At 46.9% G+C, this 13,966-nt stretch overlaps 1 protein-coding gene across 3 annotated transcripts in view; it reads right to left on the bottom strand.

Annotated features, from left to right (window-relative positions):
- Window positions 1-13,966, bottom strand: part of LOC138580266 (WD repeat-containing protein 5 homolog) — a 943,811-nt gene that overhangs the window by 413,457 nt on the left and 516,388 nt on the right. For all 3 annotated transcript variants that reach the window (XM_069650661.1, XM_069650662.1, XM_069650664.1), the window contains exon 6: window positions 1,141-1,262. In XM_069650661.1, the coding sequence (XP_069506762.1) occupies window positions 1,141-1,262 (122 nt within the window). The remainder of the gene's footprint in view (window positions 1-1,140; window positions 1,263-13,966) is intronic.

Genomic DNA, 13,966 nt, shown 5'->3' with positions numbered 1-13,966 from the left:
TCAGCAGTGCGAGTGGTGTCCCTTAACCTGTTTCTCCCTCACATTTCAACTGTTCTCCGCCAGATTTACAGCTTCCTATTGAGAAACGTGTCCAGTTTAAATCTCTGTGTACAGTACACAAGGCTTTTTATGGCCAAGGGGCTGAGTATCTGCAACATAAAATTTGGCCATATGTTCCCTACCGCACGCTCCGCTGCCAGGACAATGCTGTTATCATTCCTAGGGTTCGCTCTACTGTGTTGGCGGCAACACTTTTTCAGTAGCAGCCGCCAAGCTCTGGAATTCTTTGCCATGTGAGTTGCGGGTTATGGAGAATCATTTGGCATTTCGATCTGTAAAAAATCTTCTCTTTTAGGTAGGCTAGTGGATGGCCTGTGTTTTGCTGGTTGTTTATAGCGTCAAGGTGCCTTCGGGTGTACGTGCACTTACTAAATATACCAATCAATCAAAATGGCTGGCTGTGTTGGATGGTTGTGAGAAAGCTGGCAATTAGTGATGCTGTAAGAAACCTGGCTGTGAGAATGTTGTAAACACATTGCATTTGAGATTCTGTGAGAGAGGTGGGGGTGAGCACTAATGTAGTAGTACTGAATGATGGGGGTTGTTTGGAAGTGGTGACTGCAGGCAGTATTTTAGCAGCACTCACTGTGGGAGATGGTGTTGGAGCACCATTTATGTAGTTTGTTTTATGAGCATTGGAAATAAGGATTGTGTACAAGGACCGGCTGCTGTAGGTGGTGCAGAACCACTGATTATGGAGGATGGTGAAGCAGCATTGGCTGCTAGGGATTGAGTAGGAGCACTAGTTGAGGTGGATGGTACAGTGGCACTGGCAGTAGGGATGGTGTAGGAGTACTGGCTGTAGAAAGTGGGGTAGTAGTGCTGGCCATGGAGGATGACATAAGCCAGTGGATGTAGGAGACAGTGTTGGATGGATGACTGTGGACATTTTTGAAAGAGTGCTAAGCCTAGTAGATGGTTTAGGAGACTGGCTGCTGGACATGATGTAGGAGCGCTGTTTAAAGGGCATGATGTAGAAAAGCATATTAGCAGATGGAGCCTGGTTTGTCAGCACTGGGTGATAGCTCTTGGTGCAGAGCAATAGCTGTGGGAGATTTCCGAGGTGGAATGTACTCTTACCGATTCTAGCCTCATGTGCATGTGTTATTACTGTTAGACATGTCACAGCTCCCTGGTGTCCAGCGAGGTTCTTCTCCTCAAGGCCGGTCAGCAAGTTCCACACCTTAACTGTGGTGTCGCGGCTGCATTGCATCGAAGAAAGAAAGAAAGAAAGAAAGAAAGAAAGAAAGAAAGAAAGAAAGAAAGAAAGAAAGAAAGAAGGAAAGAAGGAAAGAAGGAAAGAAGGAAAGAAGGAAAGAAGGAAAGAAGGAAAGAAAGAAAGAAAGAAAACAGAATTATGCTATCAGGACAATGAATGTGGGATTTGTCAGCATTAAGCATGTTCCAACTATCCAATATTTTGTATTGCCCATTTCACCCCACTTTCCTTCCCCTCAAAGGGATAGCAGACCCTTTTCCAAACCCTTTATAGGCATCAATGAGAATATTATTTCCCTTTAGTGGTCCTGCAAGACTCTGCCCTTTGTCCCCTCCTCATACATCAGAAAACTCACCTCCACCGTGGGATTCCAGTATCGTTTACTGACTACAAAAACCTTTTCCTCCCTCAGCAGCTGCCTATCTGCTATCTGTCCCTGGACTGCACGATTCTGCTCATTGCTCAATTCCTAAAAAATGGAAATGATCAGTGCCTTGGCCTCCAATGTCACAACTTTTATCCCCTTTTCTACATCCTTTGCTTCCAACCTCATTACCCCATCCACCCAGGTGCATGGTCTTGTGGGTCTCTTTGACCGGAATCTAACCTTTCAGCATTCTATCACGGCCAATGCTACAGCTGCTTAACCTCCTAAAAATCTGTAAAATGCATCTCATCTTTCACTCGAGCAAAACACTCCTTGACAACCTAGACCTTAAAAGAACAAGTTACTTACCAACTGTAACGTTCTTTCGATTGGATGTTCCTCCCACGCATTCCTCATCTTAGATATTCGTATCGTCAGCTTTGCTGCTTTGGAAAACAAATTCCACACCAGAGGGCGCTGTGCTCGATGTCGTGGCGTCGATGTCCCTCGAGGGCTGTCGTAGATTGTCGACGTCATCCGTAGTATAAATGGCTCGAGCCGCGCCCGTTGGCTTCAGTTCTGTTTTTTCAGATATCTTCAACTGAGGAGTTGATGAGGCGTAACCTTAGACCGTAAGCTCTCAAGGAGCACTGAGTGTAAAATACATAAACTGTTGGGAGGGTCGATGAGGAATACGTGGGAGGAACATCCAATCGAAAGAACGTTACAGTTGTTAAGTAACTTGTTCTTCGAATACATTGTGTCCTCACGTATTCCTCATCTTAGATAGACTCCTTGGGATGAGGTGGCATCTAAACAATAGTGTTTCACAAAAGTGTGCATTCACGACCAGGTGGCCGCTGCACAAATATCTTGCACCGGGACACCCCTCTGAAGAGCCGTCGAAGTCGCCATGCCCCTAGTAGAATGAGCCCTTAGCCCATCTGAAGGTTCTTTACCTGCCAGCCTGTAACATTCTCCAATTGCTAAAATTATCCATCTGGATAAGGTCTGTTTTGTTACTGCCATTCCCAAGTTGTGGCCGGTATACCCAATGAATGGTTGGTCACTTTGCCAAAATGTTGCCAGTCTAGAGCCCTTTTTGGGTCCAGCTTGTGGAGCCTTTCTTCCTCATTACCTGCAAGAGGTGGTGTATAGAAAGATGGCAATGTGATTTTTTGTGACAAGTGAAAGTCAGAGACTATTTTTGGTAGAAATTAAGGTTTGTCTTTATGGAAGATGGTGTGAGGAGGCCTGTAACTCACTCACCCTGCGGGCTGATGTAATAACCACTAGTAGGATTGTCTTCAAAGTGAGAAGCCTTAATGGACAAGAATGCAAAGGCTCGAAAGGAATGCATGTAAGGAATTTTAATACTAAATTTAGATCCCAAACAGGGACTTGAAATGGGATTGGAGCGTACACATTAGTAAGACCCTTTAAAAACTGCACAATCATTGGAATTTTGAAGTAAGACACCTCTTCCGAGGAGCGCTTTCTATTTTTAAGCGCAGCTAGGTATCCTTTTATTGTACCAATCTGAAGCCTCCGATTGGCCAAATATAATAGGAAAGAAAGTACCATAGGTGTATCACATAGGAATGGATCCACATTCTTATCCTTGCACCAGTTACTAAACTTGTTCCAACGACACCGGTAGAAGGATTTAGTTGCTGGCCTTTTGGCCGAAAGCAAAATCTCCATTACGTCGTCCGGGAGGTCCCAATCCTTGTACCTCAGCCTCTCAGAAACAATGCCTGAAGGGTGAGTGTCTTTACCTCTGGATGGAGAACCCGACCTTCCTCTGGTGAGAGAGGATCCTCTCTTAGTGGAAGACGTATTGGAGGGCAGATGGACATGTCCAGAAGGTCCAGGTACCACATCCTCCTGGCCCAATCCGGGGGAATTAAGATCATGGTTTTCCTGAACTTTCTCAACCTCCTGATTACGTGAGGAATCACGGAGACTGGAGGAAACGTGTATAGGAGTGGAAATTACCAGTCCACTATGAACACGTTCCCTAAGGCTCCTCTTGGAGGAAATTCCATTGAGCAGTACAGTTCGCACTTCCTGTTGACACTGGTCGCAAACAGATCCACTTGAGGGGTTCCCCAAAGAGTGAAGACCTCTTGAAGGACTTCCTGAGCTAGTTCCCACTCGTGGGTTACTGTGCTCTGCAACCTCAGACCGTACACTGCCGTGTACTGCTCTCCAGCTAGGTGAACTGCCGACAGAGAGATTCCTTCTTGTATTGCCCAGAACCAGAGCTGCATTGCCTCTCTGCACAGTGGTAGTGACCCTACGCCTCCTCTCTTGTTGAGGTAGTAAATGGCCACTGTGTTGTCCGTCATTATCAGGACATTCTTTCCCCTTACAGAGGTCAGAAAGGACTTCAGCGCTAGTCTGATTGGCCTCAGCTCCAAAAGATTGATGTGTAGTTTGGACTCCGATGGAGACCAACAACGCTGATTGTCAGATTGTTGGTGTGAGCTCCCCACCCTGTGAGTGAGGTGTCCGTCACTACTGTGATCTCCGGCCATGATTGCCAAAAAGATTCTCCCTTGAGAATATTGTCCTTGCAAGCCCACCATAGAAGATTTTGAGCCACCTGGCCGGAACCTGCAAAAGATCTGACATATTCCCCGAAAATTGGGACCATTGAGTCCGGGGGCCCATTGAAGGGATCTCATTCTCAATCTGGCCTCAGGCACCAGAAAAATGAAGGATGCCATGAGGCCGGGCAACCTCAGAAAATCGAAGGCCGGCAGAATCTGGGCATTCTGGAACTTTGTTACCATCTGCAGAATGTGATGAGCTCTCACCTCGGGAGGCGAGGCTTTCCCCGAAGGAGTATCCAGGACTGCTCCGATAAATTGGAGTCTTTGGAATGGTATCATATTTGACTTCTTGTAATTGAGGGAGAAGCCCAGTCTGTGTAGGAAGTGGCAAGTCATGCTCAGATGTTCCTGGGCCTGTTCAGGTGAACGTGCCCTATTAACCAATCATCCAGGTAAAGGTAGACGTGAATCCCCCCTCTCCTGAGACTCGCTGCCGCTACCGCCATCAGCTTGGTGAAAACCCTCAGGCGGAGGTCAGTCCCAATGGCAAAACTCAAAACTGATAGTGAGAACTGCCAACCGCTAACATCAGGTACTTCCTGTTCTTGAGATGGATTGGCACATGAAAGTAAGCATCCTGAAGGTCCAATGATACCAACCAGTCTTGGAGTTGGAGAGCCTGAGGGATCTTAGAAAGGGTTACCATCTTGAACTTGTCCTTCCAGAGGAACTTGTTCAAGTTTAAGTCCAAGATGGGTCTCAATCATCTGTCGTCCTTTGGGATGAGAAAGTATGGGGAATACAAACACTTGTTCCCCTACGCTACAGGTAGATGTTCTATTGCACCTTTCTCTAGCAGGGTTAAAATGTCCTGCAACAGGAGCAGATCTGAATTTTTGACAGTTGTATCCCAGTGGATGGTCCTGAGCTCTTTTCTGAAAAGGAAGGCAGTAACCTTGAGCCACTGTTTCCAGCGCCCAAGCATCTGAAGTAATGCCCCGCCATTCATTCAGATGCTGAGAGATCCTGCCTCCCACCGGGGTCTTTTGCGTCAAGGCCTCAGAGTGGCTTAGAGACAGCTCCAGCAGCGGCTGAGGGGCCATTTGCCGCTGCTGGGGCTGATCTAGCACCCTTTCCTCGTCCACAAGGAATTCTTCTTTGTCCTCTTTGACTAGCCTGTCCTCTTCCCCTTCCAAATGAGGAATAAAAACGAAAAGGACGACCCCTCCAGGAAGATAAACCTGAGTAGGAGTGTTGCTGAGGTTGATTTATGGAGGCGCTAAGTGACTTAGCCGCCGCCTTAGAGGTCTGCAGCTTCTCCAAACTTTCATCCACCTTGCTGCCGAACAACCTCAAGCCGTCAAATGGCATATTGAGAAGTCTGGTCTGCACATCCAGTGCAAAGCCTGACTTTCTCAGTCACGCAAGCCTGCGTAGCATTGGGCTAGAAGCCATGGACCTGCTGATGCTGTCAGCAGTGTCCAGTCCTGACTGGAGACATTTCCCCATAGCTTATTTCCATCTTTTACAATCGCAAGGAAGCCGTCTCGTTCCTCACCCTCAGGAATGTGTTCAGCCGCCACACAAATACAATCCCACAGGGTGTATGTGAGCATTGCAAGGGTGCAAGTGACATTTGTTGATTTTAAAGCCATACTGCTCGAAGAAAAAATCTTGCAAGACCAGGCATCAATTCTCTTATCATCCCTGTCTGGGGGAATAAAGGGGTATGCAGATTGTCTGGTGGATGCAGCTGCTTGGACCACTAAACTTTCAGGTGTAGGATGCTTAGTTAAATATTCAGGGTCAGAGGATGAGGGTAAATATTTCCTAGCAAAATTTTTGTTTACTGCCGGTCCAGAATCTGGGGTTTCCCACGCGGCCATAACCTTCTTCTGAAGTGCTGTGTGAAAAGGAAGAACAGGATCCTTTTGAGGACCTTAACTGAGAATGTCCGTCATGTCATCTTGTTCGTAGGTGGGTGACTTTCTGTTCCACCCCATGAACTCCACCACCCTATTCATAATATTTCTATATGCTGAGTCAGTATGATCAGCTGGGTCAGGTTTGTTGAATTCCAATTCAGGTGACGTGTCTATACCACTAGCTGTTTGGAGCCAGTCAGAGGTCGGAAATTTTGGACTGAGGGTCAATTAGTTCCTCAGGAACATTCTTTGTACCATATCTCACCCCAAAAGGGGAAGTCTTCTCCTCCAAGGATTGTTCTTACTCATAAATAGAGGCCATAGACTTGAAAAAGTATTTTCTTGGTACAGGGTGAACATTTTACCCGTGGTTTGTTAGGGCATCAACCTTGGTTTTGCCAATGGCGTCGATAATGGTAGCAGAATCAATGTTGTCCTCGACAAAGGTCGAAGGAGCTTTAGATAGAGGCGCTGTCGAGGAAGGTGTCGACGGAGCCTTCGACACTACTGTCGACTAAATCTTCGACAGAGGCGTCGATGACTGTTTGGAACCCGTTGCCATTTTTCCTGGTGTTGCCTTCGATTTATGCATCAATAGGCCTGTCTTGCTCTTTTTAAGAGGTATCGAAGAAGAAGAAGAAGAAGAAGAAGAAGAAGAAGTCTTGAGCCACTGATTCATCATGCGTTCCTCAGTTTTCAAAGGCACTGCATAAAGTTCTTTTTACAAAGTTCAGACCGTTCTGGTTGCACAAGTTCAAAGTTCCTTTAGGTAACAATTACTCTGCGTCACCTCTCCTCAGGAAGTCTGCTACTTATCAATAGTTCACAAGACTTTCACAGTTCACAACAGGTTAATGTATTGGTGTACCAGAGCCTTTCGACAATGCCCAGTATTCCTTATCCCCAGACGGGACCGCTCTGACACCATGGATCTCCTCACACAGTTATTCAGCAGTTCAACGTATCAGAGACTTTCGGCCCTGTGTGGGACCAATCTGATACCTAGGCCTCACTTTCAGCAGTTCACCTAGGCCTCACTTTCAGCTGTTCACCTTTTTGCAGTTAAATCTTGGCTTACTTTCATCAATGTGCCCTCTGCACCTTTTTACAGTTCAACTTCAGCTTTTCTCAATATTGTGCCCCCGGCACCTTTTTACAATTCATCACTAAGTTTTCACGGGGTATTGGTGCACATTTTCCCTCAAACATAGCCCCCCTTTACTTGCTTCCATATTCGCTCTCTCCATGAACTTGACTCCTGTACACAATGTCTCCGTTCACTAGAGCTCCTTTCACCATGTGTGAACGTACAGACGAAAGTTTGCTAGTTTGTTTCTCTCATTTTTCAACTTTCACAACTGACCATCAAAGCTTTTCTCTTCAGCGAGCTTCTTATCATACGCTTGTCTAGTAATTATCTTACTGCTTAAAACATTTCATCCCTCACGCTTTGCCTCTATCATGAACTGGATTCCCCTCTGACTTTGAATTTACGGGTTGTGATTTCTTTAATGTCACTGTTGTGGTGTAATCGACTGAAGACCAAGGGCTACTCGCCAGACCCACCAACTCTCCTGGGTGTCTTCTCTGGCCCAGGATAACGAACACCCTTCCATGGCCTTCACTCTGGAGAGCAGCTTTGCACTTAATCCCCTTCTGGCTCCTTGGAGACACGGCTCCCTTGCCACACTTTCGTTAGCCCTTTTACCCCATAGGCTCTCAGTGTCTCGGCCCTCCGTTCTCCCCCAGCAGGTCTCGGGTCTTCTGGGCGTCTCAGTTCGCCTGTGCTCTCTGTAAGGAAGACATGGTGGCAAGAATAGACAGACACATGTGATCACAGTTCAAGGGTGTTTATTAAACTGAGTTTGGAGTTGGAAAACCGCCTAATCTAAACCTAAAGCTAAGATGGGAGCAAGCTACGACCATCAAATAATAATAAGGCAGTCCTAGTGACATTGTGTCAAATAAAAGCGCCTATACTAAGACCTATTGCCAATCCTTATGCTAAAATACAGAAGAGTGTGGGGTAGGGTTCATAAGAAAGAAAGAAGTGTTCACAAATGATAAGTCAGCATGTGTTAGCCGGGGGTCTCCCTTCAGTTCCGCTTCAAGTATCAGGACCTTTGGTGGTTAAGTCTCTTTTCTACAAAAAGTCTCTTGCCCCCCAAGCACCTGATGGCTTCCAAAAATAACAAAATAAAAGAAGTTCTGTTCCAAATGTACGTTGGGTGATGGTTTCACCCCTGGGTCCCCCCTCTTCTGGGCGCAGACCCTTCTCAACTGTTTGCCTCCCTTCATGGGGTTCACTCTGGCTTTTGCACAGATGCTTTCTCCTTGACTGTACAGCGATTTTGCTAGACACCTATACAACCACTTTGACCTTCCTCAGCGGTTCTCCTACGGCCTTCGGGTAGTAGTAGTTTCACTCAGCATGGGATTAACCAGAGTCTCTCGAGCGAGCACCCACGTGGTGCCGATTCCCTCTGCAGCTGGGCTTCCCTTAACAATTTTACAGTTCTTTGAACTTTTCTCAATGTGCCACTTTGCGACTTTGATTCAACACAGTTCTGCTTATCGGTTCTCCCCTTGACTCACCGGCTGTGATGAAACACTTGGCTTTCCTTGTATCTGGAGTCAAGGCTGGTACCACGGTAGCAGGCAATTCTTTCGGTCCTGCTTATCAGCGTAGGCACACTCTGTGCATTGTTGACATCTGCTGCAACACACTTTAGCTACTGTCTGCGGTCATACGATTCCTTCTGCGGAGGTCTCGCGGGCCTGGTTCGGAAAGGGCAAGGTTTCTTCTCTCCTTGTCAGCCTTTCGGTTCTTTTCGCCTTTCTCCTCCTCTTGAACTGCTGTTCCTTGTGCGGTCTGCCTTGCTCGTCAGGTGCTCTTGTCCTCCACCTTTTAACCCTTTGGAGAGGAGAAAGAGCCATCAGGTGTGTGGGATTCTGGTCAATTGCCTGACTCTGCCTGACCCTTGTGTTGGGACATGTCAAGTAAACAATTTTAACATTAGTCCATTGTCGGTTACCATGCAAGCAAGTGTTTGTGTTGGAAAAGGAGGGTGGTAGGATTTTTGAGTATCCTACCAGGTAGGATGGAGAAAAGGTGTTGTACGGGAGTATACCCCTCGTGCCAGGGGCTTGGGTAAGTATGGAAGAGTGAGATTGAAAGGAATGACCGGGATTGTTATCGTGAAAGGAACAGGGGGATTGTGGGAACGGTAGTGTTTAGTACAAGTAGACTGGGTGTTAGGGTAAGAATAACCAGAGGGATGTGGAAAAGAATGTCGGGGAGTGTTCGGGCAGGACGTAGGAAGACAGGGATTCTGGGATAGATGATCTTTGGGTGCAAGTGGGTTTGAGATCTTAGGGGATTGGTTCTTTATGGAGGGGTCATTGGATCTGGCAGGAGAGATTTAATGGGAGGAAGCGAGGTAGATGTATTATAGCCAATAAAGGCCTCAGGAATATCATCCGCCTCTCCTTCCTCCTCGGCATAGCACCGCGGCTCACCTGGGGCATTTTCCCGAGCACAACCCCAGGCTTCCCTACCCAGGTGTTCCTCCCTCGCTCGTTCACACCCAGGGTTGGGATCTGAGAGCGACAGCCCTTCCCTGGCCACCTAAATAAGTGATTCCCGAGGTCTACTTGGGGAATACACTCTGGCTTCTCACATCTCGTACTCCGACTTGTGGACTTCCTCAGGCTCCAGCTCGCTCTGTTTCTCTGGCTCACTCCTTTTATACACCTGTGTTGTGCTAACAGTCCTCAGGTGTGCTCGCTCTATATTCAGTTCCTGACTTCACCTGTCCTTGTTAATGGGATATTGATAGAAATTAAAAAAGTGCCTTTGTTGGATGTTGCCTTGTTTTAACAGAGCAGGGAGGTTTTGTCAAAGAGAAAATCTGCAGTCATGCAATAGGAGGGAATGTCGGGTAGGGGGTTATTGGAAAAAAGGGGATATTTTACTCATGCAGAACAACTTATAGAATCATATGTCTTCCGCCACTTGGTCTTATTACTTTCCTTACTCGGATGAGGTGAGGATATCAGTACATGAGCCACTTGGTCGAGATAACAATTAGGGAAAAATAAAAGAGGGGATGATTAGTGTTTAGAATAGCGCTGTTGGTTTTAGGGTTTTGTGGATTTTGTAGGTCAGTGTTTCTCCTCTTCCCTAGAAGCACATTTTAAAGGTTCCTTAGGATTAAAAATGGATACAGCGGCATAGCCCATAAGTACCTCTGGATATATACCACTTGTGTTCCCATATGTTGCAGCATACCATGTTTCACCCGAGGATTCTCTACTCCCACCTCCCAAGGATTTCTCACCCAGATGATCCTCCCTCGCCTGTACGCCCCCCACGGTTAGGATCCAAAAACGATGGCCCTTCCCTAGCCACCTTAATAAAGGATCCCTGGGATTTGCATGGGAGAAACCAGTCAAGTTTCTCACACAGCACACAACTGCAGTTTTATAACAATTGAATACATATCATTGTTATAATGCGAGTGTGATCTTCAGACAGGACAAAGGAGGCCTAGAGTACATCTTCTTAAACACTTTATTCTTCAAGGAAAATGTCAGTTAATCAATTAGCCTATATGTCATATCCACATGGAACATTCCTAAAAATCACTCCCCCCAACATTATTTGAGCTGCACATGCACTCAGCATTTATCATGCATCCCACCTTCAGTCAACATGGCAAGCAGGACAACCTATACATAAATCAAAGTGAGGACTAACTAATCTAACTTTTGTACATGTATTTTAAGTACTTTGCAGGTTGCATCAATACCACATTTAAGGTGAGTTTTAAGGTTGGATTTGTTGTGGTTTGGAGCAAGTGTTTATAGTTGTATGGTTGCATTTGTAGTGGCATGTAAGAATTCTAGTTAGTGTTTATACCTTCATTTTGTTTTTCCACTGTTTGTATGTGTTAGTTTATATTAGAATAATCTTAACTCTTTCAAAATATTTATTATATAGAAACCCACCATGACGTTGCTGGTGTCGGCTAGACATGCACCAATGTTCCAACCACATGATTGTCAGACTATAATGCACTGATGATCCCTAATAATGGTGAAACCAGTTATGGAGTTGTCTGCATTCTTCAGAAATGTCTGTCTTAGGTTGATTAAGCCATGTATAAAGTAGCACAGCTCTGCAAGACAAAGGCAATATTCTGGAACAAAGGGCTTGCATTTGGGCTAATTTGCATACTGTGAGGCGTCCAACCAAGGAGACAGACACAGTTCGACTTGTTCCACAATATTTTTATTTAAATAATAAAAAAAGGGGTTGGAAAAAGGCCTCACTAGCCCTAACTCTACGAGGGGTTTCCCTGACTCAACAAAACTAAATACTGAGACGGTCGTCAGAATATCCAAATGAATGTCCACCGTCCTCATTCAAAACCCTAATCTGACCCTCAAACTCTAATCTTACCAAAACTAAGACTTAGGAAAACAAAGAATAAGTGGACTGGCTTCCTGCAGCCTTTCTTCTACTAATGTTGCCTCACTGCCCATTAGGCTGAGGGCTTCTCGTGGGTTCTTCTTTATCCAGCAAATGCCAGGGGAACAAACCCTCCCCTGGTCTTGGTATGCCAGGGGAAACAAACTCTTCCCTGGTCTTACAATGCTAATGGAAAAATGATATTCCCTGGTCTTTGGATGCGAAGGGTACAAATCCTTCCCTGGCCCTTCCTGTTTAGTTTGCCAGTGGGAAAATCCCCTTTCCCAGTCATTCCTCTCATGCACTGCCTTGAATATGACCTAAATAGGTGCCTATAACAGTTTCTTCCCTCATCCTGTGGGATCCAATTCCATGAACAGTTTCCTCACAGTGTTTTGTTGCCCCACTGCCTTGTTATTCATAAACAACTGTGTTAATGACATACTTCACATGTCTATAGCAGAGGTGGTCTCTGCCAATAATTGTCAGGTTGGTTTTCTAAGTCAACATTACTGGGACGAGGAAGAGGGGTAGCAAAGATCGATTGTCCCCACCTTTGCTATGCCTTTCTTTTGTGGTTGGGAAGTTATGTGCTGTCATTCAAGACTTCTTGCATTGTTACTTTTCGTGACATCAGCTTACCCTCAGTATGTTCCTATGTCCCCTGTCTGTGTACGGGACTCACCGGTATTGGTAGGCACCATCAGCCACTCTCCTGGGTAAACGGAGCGACACCTCCTGTGGTCTCCACCTCCCTTCTGCATCTCCTATGCCAACATGACATCGGCGGCCTCCACCATTCCCCAGCTGTTTCGGGTAAGCCCTGGAGCACTCGGTTTGACTTGCCTGCGCCAGTGAACGCCCCAGAGCTTCTCTCTGGTCCCCAGCGTCTCCAGAGTCTGATGCCCTCTTGCCACAGCTCCGCCTGCTTACCGCGACGAGTCTCCTGACTATGTCAGTCCATTCAGCACCTTCCCGAGCCAGCAATGGATATTCGGTCCTCTCTTGCTTCTCAGCGCCAAAGTGAAGGTTTTCTCCCGCTGTCTTTTCCTTCATTATTTTTTTTGCCACCGCCTGTTTTCTCCTCCTCTCTTCTCCACGCTGCTTCGGCCGTCACGCCTACGGTCTCCGCTACTACTGTTATGGTAGCCACTTATACTACTTCTGCTCTTTCAGTCTCCACAACCACTTCTACTACTCTCCCTGTTACTACTACAACTTGCACTCCTTCTGTGACCCTCCAGTTCACTGCTATTACCATCACGCAGCTGTGTGTCTGGTACTTCTTCTATTTTGTTCATTGGCATCCCCCAGGAAATAAGAGGGACTCCTATAGTATGTGTGGTGTTCCGCTCTTTCCCCCACTTCGGAGAGAGCTTCCTCGTCTCAGTGTTTTTGGAGTGCCACATTACGGGCCAGGTAATCCTTTGTTGGTTTGACGTAAATCCATCCAGTCTTTTTATTTTGGCATAGAACGGGGGTGCCCTTGTACCTAAAAGGTTACTTATATCTCCATGATGCATTGCTGGTGCCAAGGTTTCTCAGTTCTGAAAATCCACCATTATGGACATTTCTATAACCTGGGCATTTGTCCATTAGCTATGCCATATGCATCACCCATTACTCATTCTTGCCAGCCCCTTTCCTTTCCCCTCCAGTAAGGTGCTGAATGAGACATTTTCCTTTGGTTTGGCATAACAAGGCCGCAGATTTATTTTCACACATATATATATAACCACAGCAAACAGATATTGAAAATAGTTCCAAAGATGCGGCGACTGCTCCTCGTCCTGCTTCCCCCTTTTTGTCCATGTCCATTGCAGGCCCAACTCCCCCAAGACCTTCGAGTCTGAGAACCGCCTGCCCCTGCAGGTATTTGCGGACTGGGGGAGCGCCGTTAGTTGGGGGGAAGCTGAGCCCCAATTGCTACCGCCAGACACCCCCGCCGTTTAGGCTCCCAGGAGGCGCTGAGCCCCTTCCGGTTTAGCAATGGCTCATTCAGAGTCTTTCTGTTCTCATTGGTCGCCACAACACCGCCTGGTCCTCCTGCGACAACGACGTCCAGGCTCTGCCTCAGCTGTAGGGTGGGAGGGTGGGAAACGAAAAACCTCTCCTGCTTGGCGGGCACCCGGCTGCTGGAAGAGCTGCAGAGCTGCTGTTCCGGGTGCCCGCCGCTTATGCATCCCAAGCTCCTCCCCTTTCTTTTGTTGCCCTTCGCGGGCTTTTGCAGCGCTTGGCGCTCTTTTTCTGTCTCTTGCCGCCCTCTCCCCTGCCCCCACGGGGGGGGAGGGATGAGAGAGCGGAAGGAGGATGGCCCCTGCCCCGGTTATCGGGGTGCCTCCTCCATTTCCCTTCGGGTCTCCG

This window comes from Ambystoma mexicanum, chromosome 3p, assembly GCF_040938575.1.
Source record: "Ambystoma mexicanum isolate Mex_15411 chromosome 3p, UKY_AmexF1_1, whole genome shotgun sequence".
NCBI classification, from domain to species: Eukaryota; Metazoa; Chordata; class Amphibia; order Caudata; family Ambystomatidae; genus Ambystoma; species Ambystoma mexicanum.
This window is presented reverse-complemented; position numbering and strand designations above follow the sequence as displayed.